The 9,890-nt window shown below is 40.8% G+C and overlaps 1 protein-coding gene across 2 annotated transcripts in view; it reads right to left on the reverse strand.

The window, feature by feature from the left end:
- The window catches only part of GPATCH8 (G patch domain containing 8), a 126,402-nt gene extending 117,122 nt beyond the window's left edge, over positions 1-9,280 (reverse strand). Inside the window, exon 1 of one of the 2 annotated variants that reach the window (XM_006832740.1) lies at positions 9,007-9,280. In XM_006832740.1, the coding sequence (XP_006832803.1) occupies positions 9,007-9,051 (45 nt within the window). In that variant the 5' untranslated portion in view covers positions 9,052-9,280. The remainder of the gene's footprint in view (positions 1-9,006) is intronic. The other variant, XM_006832741.1, reaches the window with a different exon arrangement.
- Between the last annotated feature and the right edge of the window lie 610 nt (positions 9,281-9,890).

Consider the following 9,890-nt stretch of genomic DNA (forward strand, 5'->3'; position numbering starts at 1 on the left):
TTGGCCAGCAGTATGGCAAGACCTGGGGATTCCTGGGCCCAGAGTCAGTGACATAGCCACAGAGGACTAGAGAAGAGAGTGAAGCATCCAGCTGATAAGAGAGGGCATATGTACAAGAACACCCATACTTGCAGATAATACCCACTTGACCTGGCTTTCAATGGCTGGATGATCAGAATTCAACTAGAAGAAGACAGAAGAGGAAAAAAAGAGTAATCTAATACAATTTGATGAACTTGACCTACACCTATGGATACAGTAGCTCAAAATCGTTACATTGAGGATCATTCCCACCTCCTCAATACACAGGGTAGACAGGGATGGGCAAATTGGACACTGGCTACCCAAAATGGGGGTGGGGGGTGGCTATAAAGGCAAGAAGTGAAACTTACAAGCTTTCAAGAGGGAGCCTAGATCCAGAGGGTGAGGGGGAAGGTAGAATCCCCACTGAGTAGTATCCAATCTGTCTGGGTGGGACTGATGAAAGGAGATAGGGATAGGACTTTTGTGGTACAATAGTGAATAATTGCTATCAGGACTGACTGTGAGGGTTGGAAATGTAAAGATGGACATTTTGTAGCAAAAGGAGGGGACTGATTGACTTTGCAGTCCAGGAGCGGAGGTCCCTGGGACCATCAAGAGGGAAGAGAGGAGTGCAGGACCCTACCCAGAGAAACAGCAATGCCAGAGATGGAGGCAGAGATGGTGACACGGAGAGATGGAGCAGCTGGGAACTCTATACCCAGAGAGGGAGAGGGGCTGTGTGCTGACGACCAGGGGGGCAGGATTGCTGATGAACGGGGTGCAGGCTTGTAATATATACCCTTTGGTTGGTTGGTGATTCATGGAGGGGACTGTAACCATGGCAATGAAACGATATACGACAGGATGAATGTAAAGCTAATATTCTCCCATGTAAACTATCACATAATTCACAATAAAACATTTTTAAAAAAGATGATGATGGAAGGAATACACACGAGTCACTGTACCAAAAAGAAATGATTTATGTTCAATTTTTAAGAGGTAGCATATGATCAAGAGCCAATGGTACTAAAGGAGTAAGTCCAAGGTACACTGAAAGCACTGGCAAAGGATAAGGCTCTGGGAATTGATGGAATACAAACTGAAATCTTTTAACAAACTGATTTAACACTGGAGGCACTCATTCATCTATGACAAGAAATTTGGAAGACAGCTACCTGGCCAACTGATTGGGAAAGATATGTATTTGTTCCCAATCCTGATAGGTGACCTACTGGAATGTGGAAATCATCAGACAGTTACCATTAATATCACATGCAAGTAAAATTTTGCTAAAGATAATTCAAAAATGACTGTTTTCAACAGTACATCAACAGGGGATTTTCAGACGTTTAAGCCACAACTAGATGAGGATGTGAATGAGGGATATCATTGCTGACATCAGATAGATCTTGGCTGTAAGCAGAGAATACAAGATGTTCTGTTGTTGTACTTATTAAATACCATGGAGTAAGAAGTGACTGGCTTACAAGCTTTCAAGAGGCAACCTAGATCCAGAGGGTGTGGAGGAAAGTAGAATCTCCAGTGAGTAGTATCTAATCTGTCTAGGCGGGCTGACGAAAGGAAATACAGACAGGTCTCTTGTGATACAACAGTGAATAATTGTTATCAGGACTGACTGTGAGGGTTGGAAATGTAAAGGTAGACGTTTTATAGCAAGGTGGGGAGTGATTAACTTTTCAGTCTAGGAGCAGAGGTCCCTGGGACCATCAAGGGAGAAAAGCAGAGAGCGGGACCCTACCCAGAGAAGCAGTGATGCCTCAGATGGAGGCAGAGACGATGACGTGGAGACATGGAGCAGCTGGGGGCTTTAGACACAGAGAGGGAGAGGGGCTGTGTGCTGATGACCGGGGTGCAGGCTTGTAATATAAATATATACCCTTTGGTTGGTTGATGATGCATGGAGGGGATTGTAACCATGGCAATGAAACGATATACAATAGAATGAATGTAAAACTAATGTTCTCCCATGTAAACTATCACATAATTCACAATAAAACATAAAAAAAAAAAAACTCTATGGAGCACAGTTCTACTGTGACACACATGGAGTCACCATGAGTTAGAATCAACTTGATGACACCTGGTTCTCTAATACTATCTGTTTCTGTTTTTATTAGATCATCTTTGATAATGATAAATTTGGGTCCATTATTTCATTTTAAATCATCACACATGTATCCAAATAAGTACTCTGAAGGTTTAATTACTTTAAGTGTTGCTGTTGGCAGGTGCCATGTTGTGAGTCCTACTCTCAACGACCCTTTGTACAACAGAACAAAACACTACCTGCTCCTACCCCATCCTCCCAATTGTTCCTATCTTTGAACACACTGTTACAGTCACTGTGTCAATCCATCTTCTGAGGATCATCCTCTTTTTCAGTGACCCTCTATTTTTTTGCAGGATGTCCTTCACCGGGGACTGGTCTCTCCTAATAGCATGTAGTATACAATTACTGTTAGTAGGATGAGCTTATTCTTTTATCATTCAATTATATTGAGTTTTCTGTTCCATAAAGATTTACAGCCTCAGAAGCCCTATAAAGGGCCCTTAACAACAACATATACATACAAGGAGTTCTAGTGGTGCAATGGTTAAGAATTTAGCTGCTAACCAAAGATGGCCAGCTTGAACCTACCCAGCTCTGTGGGAGAAAAACCTGGTGATCTGCTTCTGTAAAGATTACAATAAAAAAAGCTGGTATAGGCTTAAATCTATCACATGGAGTGTGTTATGATCAAAACTGATTTGACAGCACCCAACAACAACATACAGTAGTACATTGTCAGAGTAACTTTAGCTCCTTTTTCTTCCCATACATTCCTAAAGTAGGTATAAAATACTAAATAAATTTAACTCCCAAAGAAATAATTTGGTAAAAGTATGACAACACAGTATAATCCTTCTTTCATTCTGGACATATTTAACTTTTTTCATTTACTCATACAATACGCATTCAGCACATTTGGTTACTTTCACAGCTAAATGAACAATTAACTTTTTATAAGTAGAAAATCATTACAACATCTTTTGGTATTCACTGCAATAACAAATCAATGACTCCATTCAGTATTTGTTGTGATCGTTTGAACCTTGTTTGGTAATTACCATAAATCAGCTTTCACTTTAATACTAAATGGCAATGCTGATATGAAGATTAATGCCAGAAAAAGAAGTGAAAAGTATCTAGTTGTTTCAGGGAAGAAATTTTAATAGAATTTAAGAACTGGGTATCTATCCTCAAGCTAGAATCCATTTTCATGAAAAAATTATTAGAAAGCTATGAAGTCACAGAACAAAAATGAACCCTGTTTCAGATCCATAATTCAAGATCACATGAACTTCTGCTACTCCTTTTCAGAAAATGGCAATCTTAACCAAATCAGCAAACAGACTGCCTTTTTTCTTTTTATCATGAACCCAAATAGATATCACATGGAAATGTATCTCAGTGGTAAAGCAGCACAACCAAGACAGCTGATTACATGTGTTTAATTTCTTAAGTCACAAATTTTAGTTCTATAAAGACCTGAGAAAATGTAATAGATGAATCCTTTTAATATAATCAGAATTGTGTGGCATGTATAGAAGAAGTAAAGGAAAGAAGACAACATGTATAGAAATAAAGAAAAGACCACCTGTTTTCTACAAAAATTTTGTTGTAAAAAATTTTTTTACAGCACTAGAACAATCCTGGGAATCCTGATGGTTCAAACCAACCAGCCACTCCACCAGTCAATATGACTCAGAACTGACTCAACAGTATTTAACAACAACAATCCTCAACAACATTTAACAACAACAATTCTCAAACAATCAACCTAGAAGTAGTGTATTCGTCCAGATACATTTCTTTTTGGTACTACCCTGAAAACAAAATAAATAAGTATGCTATCATATGATATGGATAAGGAGCCATGATGGCTTATGCCATGGGCAGCTAATCAGCAGTTTGAATCCACCCCAGGCACTCCACAGGGGAAAGAGAAGGCTTTCTGCTCTCGTAAAGATTTACAGCCTCAGAAACCCTATACAGGGTGATTACCAGTTGGAACCAATCTGACAGCACACAGCCAGCCAGACACCATATGAAACCCTATGATCACAATTCTTGCCAATTCCTCAATAAACTTATAGGTGCCTTTCTCTGTGGTATTGTTCCTTAATATTTCCCACATTTTAAAATCTCTTTTGCCTTCAATGTATACCTTATACCCTTCAGATTACCTCCAGGAAGCTTTCCTTTATGCTGACCTCTTTTGCCATTCTTGATCCCCTGAAAATGTACTAGCTTATAACACTATCATTTTGCATTTGCTAGTAATCATATCATCATAAATATTTTGAAATTATGGTCCCTAGGTGGGACCATAGTTTATGCTTGACTGCTAACCTAAACGCTGGTGGATCAAACCCACCCAGAGTTTCTTCTCACCGTAGAAGAAAAGGTCTGGTGATCTGCTTGAATTAAGATTGTTAAATGCAGTCAAGTCAGTTCAGACTCATAACGACCTTATATAGGGTTTCTAAGGAGTGACTGGTGAGTCTGAACCACCAACTTATGGTTCAAACCAGTGCCACAGAGCCAAGAAAAGTTATAGAGCAATTCTACGTTGTAATACATGGGGACACTATTAGTTGGAATTGACCTGACTGCAACCAACAATTTTGAAATTGGTACAATTTCCTTTCCACCTATCATGTAAAAGGTAGTAATGATTTTGCATAAGTATATTCCAAGCAAAACTGATACTGATTCTCATGACTAGTGGCAGCTCTTCCAGATCACAGGGAGGAAGACCCAGGCAATAGAGAATAGAGCACTTGTTCATGTGTGATCTCTGGCATGCCTACATTAGAATGTCAACTCTTTTATAAAGTTATCACATAAAACACACTAATATGCTTCCATGATCTAAGTATTTTAAAACTCAAAGCTTATCACTTAATGGTCTCAGCTTAAATTTCCTGAGGCCCACATCCTGGTACCTATCATATAAGAAACACAAAGAATCCGACAAACGTACATCAAAGTAATACATGACTTGCTTAGTGATATTTGCCATTAAGATTACTTATACAGATTATAGAATATTTTTAGGCAATTTTTATATATTTTTTATGACTTTAAAAAATATCTGTTTCTTTCATAATCTTCTTAGTATTATCATAACTCATTTCATTAGAAATCTAATACAAAGAAGAAAACAGCAGTCAAATCAAAAAGGAATGAGAGGCTACTTTAAATCATCAGTCCTCTGCAGGTATACAAACTGAAGAATATGTCCTTACTAGGATGCAACTGCATCACCATTAATAGCTGCGCAACCACAAAATGCTAGGCACCATATCTTAATTATACCTGAAAACTGTACAGTACTATACAAGCAAAACTGTCTGTAATGAACCTACAATTCACAGTAGTAAATTCACTTTTATCTTTAATTACACTACATATTTTCTATTAGTTTGTGTGACATTTCTATCTGTAAACAGATAAGCCTTAACTAGTAAATGTAGGCAAAAGTCATGTCTGATTCTGAAAATGAGGTGAGATTCTTAAAGGAGTAGTTAAAACTCTTTAAAAAAACTCTTTTAAAATACACACATCAGCCTAGATCACGGATTTCCAAAGATCAAATACCATTTACAAAGCTAAATAAAAGGATGTTTAAACTAAAACCACAGTAAACAATACATCTTCTATGACAGTGTAACTTATCGCTGCCAGGAGCCTTCCTAGACACCCTTGGGAGACCAAGAAGAAACAGATCTGGACAAAACAGAAAAACTTAACAACTGTAATTCTATCACGTCTCTAAAGCTCACTTACTGTTCGTGACCTATAAGTTTATTGTCTACATTTGATGACTCAAGTATAGTTATATAAAATATGTAATTATCAGCAGATAATATAGCAACAGTCATCCCCCATGGGGTTCAGAAGTCAAAAAGCCCAAGTCTGAATCCAGCTCTGCTTTTTACTAGGTATGTGTACTTGGTCAAGTTACTTAACTCTCTGTGCCTCAGTGCCTCTTGAAAACAGTATCTATCTTTTAAGGTTATTCTGAAAATTATGAGATGATACATATAAAGCCTGTAAAACAATGACTTTATTATAAATGTTGTTGTTGTTAAGTGCTGTTGAGTCAATTCTGATCCATAGCGACCCTGTATAGAGTTTCCAAGGAGCAGCTGGTGAGCTTGAACCACCGACCTTGCAGTTTCAACGGCTTTGCAGTCTGACGCATTAGCCCACAGCGCCACACCAGGACTCCCTTTATTATAACTAAGCTACCAAAATTAATAAAATAAAAAAGAGAGTATGCCCTGATAACTATTACTCTCTATGTTTATAAATGCATCCAGTGCCATACTTCAGCTTCTTGCTATATATCATACCGAAACACCTTTGAAATCAACGTTACAAAATCCAATCAACAATCCCAACTCTGTAACTCCAAACATGCCAACATTTACACTTGATGGTAAATGGCAGAGTGAGATTTTGCAACTCTAAATGATCTTGCCCAAGTAAAGCCAACAACAACAATACACATCTAGAACTCAGCAGAGATGATGGAAGGAAATCTCCAGTGCTATCAGAAGGTCTGTTTAAAAGAAAAGGACTACTACTATGTTTGGGAGCCTCCTTTGGGTTTTTCAAGCCTATTATCACAAATAAAATAGCCACAATATTCAGTGGCTTCATTTATCACTCAGAAACTTGAAAGAGGCAGTCTACTCAATTTTTTAATTTGTAAGACACATTCTACATTTAATTTTTAATAACTTGAAATTAAAATATATCCTATTCTATTTTCCTTTCCAAGAACCTGACATCAAAGGACATACTTCGTGAAAGTTGTATTAAATCAGAGAAAATATCACTTTTAAGTGTTTTGAAATAAATTCTCTTCAGAATCTATTTCAACACAATAATTGACCAAAATTGTTAACATCTCATAACTGTCTAAAGGGTTTCTATTCCCCATATCCTATTAATCCAAAATGCTAGAACATCCTATTGAAAAAAGCAAATCTCTCCCTGGTGAATCCAGTAAAGGAGTTGGTTTTAACATAAAAGCAGGAAATAAACATAAAAGACAAGTACTAACTTCAAAGAATTACCAAGCAACTAAAAGGCAATTTTACATAAACCCAACTAAAACATGACAGGGCCATCCTGCTCAGAGACTAAGAGGCTAACCTCAATTTTTTCAGGTGACAGCATTCATACTCTGCTACCCAGTTTTCAAAACCTGAATTTTCAAGGCCATGCCTGCCCTGTTTTGTTCTGTTCTTTCTTTTTAAAAGCTGGCTCGAATTCTAGTTGACAGTTTTCCTCAAAACTTAATTATCCATATTTATCTATTTTCAGTTTTATTAGGTCACCTTGAAATTCTAAGCTCTGAAAAGCATTTGAGGGCATTATATCAGTTTTGTCTTTTTAAAAACAACCAATAAAGGCCACATACTTTGCAGCCTATTCCTGTTAGATGGTGCCTGCGAAGTAACCTTTCTCAAAAATCAAATGGCTACTATGAACTGTTTCAGGCTTCTTCAGACCTGCATCATATCCTTAAAACACCTTGAGATCCTGTCCTGTGCTGCAGCTATACAGCAGGCGCAAGATCACAAGGCTTTTCACCAGCCCCCACATGCCTCAAGGCTGCCAAACTTCTCAGAAGCGTTGTGTTACTAGACTGTTAAACAGAGTTCCTTTAAAACTGCTACAATGCTTTACCTGTATTTACTAACCCATTCATCTCAGGGCAGTCAAGCCCCAGAAAATGCCTTCTGCAACACGTCTAGAGTATTTCCATGTGGCTGTAAGGGGGATCAGCAGCGGGATAAAAACTTGAGTTTTGATGTTCATCCCTGACCCAAATTGCAGTTGCCAGGATATGCGGTAGTAATGCAGTGGTTTCTTTGACGCTCTGAGAATGTAATTTCTTCCAGAAATAGCCAATCTTTACCAAATCCCTCTTCGTCTCCGAGATTTCCACGGTAACGATACTCAACAGCAAGGTATTTTATGCAGCCAGAAGACAAGATATTCTCATCTGGCCTTTTTTTGTTCCCATCGCAAGGGCATTTGTCCACACCAACATTTGCAACTGGAGAAAGAAAAAGCAAGCTTTTGCCACTAGTTTTCACAGGCTCGGAAAGTCCAGGATCAGTACGCTCTCCCAAATCATCTTTCGAGACAGGATTTGGGGTTGACTGAGTTTACCTCAACCCCCGTCCTATTTTTAAGCTGTTGTCCAGGCCCAATTAATGGCCCAACAACAATAACAAATCCTGGTGTGGCACTGTAGGATCAGCACTGGACTGCTAAACGCAAGGTCGGCAATTCAAACCCAGCCGCTCCTCGGAAACCCTATGCAGGATCGGAACCTACTCCACGGCACTTAACAACAGCAATCACATCTGTGCCGGTGAAACCTCAATGTGTGACTAACCAAGAACGCGTCTGACAACTACGGCATCCTTTTTGCAGGAGAGAAAATAGAAAAGAAGGGCAACGAAGGGAAATTATTATAGTCAGGGAAGAGAGAAGGGCCCCCGAGAGGTTCGTCGGTGCAAAATCCAAGGGTCTGGAAGTCCTGGCCTCAACAACACGCCCCAAATCTTCCCACCCCAACCCTTTTTCTTCCCGGGAGTCAGCTCTGCGCCCCCACAGCGCCCAGGCTGGGGATCGGGAAGCCGAAGCCCAATCAGGCCGAAGCCGCAGATACTGCGGCCTGAGTTTCAGAGGGAAGAGAATGCGGGTGAGGGAAGATGCGGCCTCGCCACAAGCGGGCGGCCCCTGGAGAAATCGGAGGTGGGAGGCGAGCGAGCTGGTTCGGAAACCGGAACAGAGCCTGGAAGGACAGTGAGCTGGGAGCCAGGGATGAAGACGGTTCCAAGCGCAGCCGGCGCCTTCCCCGGGACCTTGGCTTCGCCCGTGTTTACCTGAAAGTCTCGGTCCTCGTTGAAGCGGGAGAAGCGGTCCGCCATTTTGCCGCCTTCACTCCTCACAGGACGACGCTCTCCGGTTCGCAGTTTCCCTCCCGCGACACCCGCCCCCTCTGTTTCCCTCCCCCAGTTCCCCGCCTCCTCCGACGCCCACCGGACGCGCGCAAGCGAGAGAGGGAGGAAGCGAGAACGCGCGTCTAGACGGGAGCCCCCGCAGGCGCAGGCGCCTTCCAGCCTCGGAGGCGGAACCTTCCCTCGCGTCCCCGCCCAGCGTGCGGCCCTGAGCGACCCCAGCGACTACACGGCGGACTCGCGCCCGAGGGCGGCAAGCGCTTCCGGAGGGAAAGGTCAGCGGAGGTGCGATGTTGAGGCCGATTATTTTCTCACTCGCTCACTTCCGGATCTTGAATCATGTTTTTACCGATTTAGTTCCCTGTGCATGCAGACGTCCACCTTCTACTTTCGTCATCAAATAACATCTTAATAGCGGTTGAAAGCACAGGTTTACAGTCATTCTACTTTGTTTCAAACCTGATTTGCCCTGAGGATAAACGGTGAACAAGCCAGAAAATAGGCTCTTATAGGGCTTAGCTCACATGGGAAAAGTCAAATAAAATAATTATATAATTTTAGCTATTAATGAGTATAAAACAAAAACAGTGCAGGGATGACCTGTCAGATGACCTTTGACCTAAGAATTCAAAAGGGATTCTCAGCATTGTGATGACCTTTGACCTAAGAATTCAAAAGGGATTCTCAGCATTGTCAGGTTGTTGTTGTTAAGTGCCGTTGAGTCAGTTCCGACCCATTGTCAGGTGGCAAGGTAGAAAGGACATTAGACAGAAAGCCCTCCTGAATGGAAAGAGTTTGGCATTTACAGC

This window comes from Chrysochloris asiatica, unplaced genomic scaffold, assembly GCF_000296735.1.
Source record: "Chrysochloris asiatica unplaced genomic scaffold, ChrAsi1.0 scaffold00007, whole genome shotgun sequence".
Lineage (NCBI taxonomy): Eukaryota > Metazoa > Chordata > Mammalia > Afrosoricida > Chrysochloridae > Chrysochloris > Chrysochloris asiatica.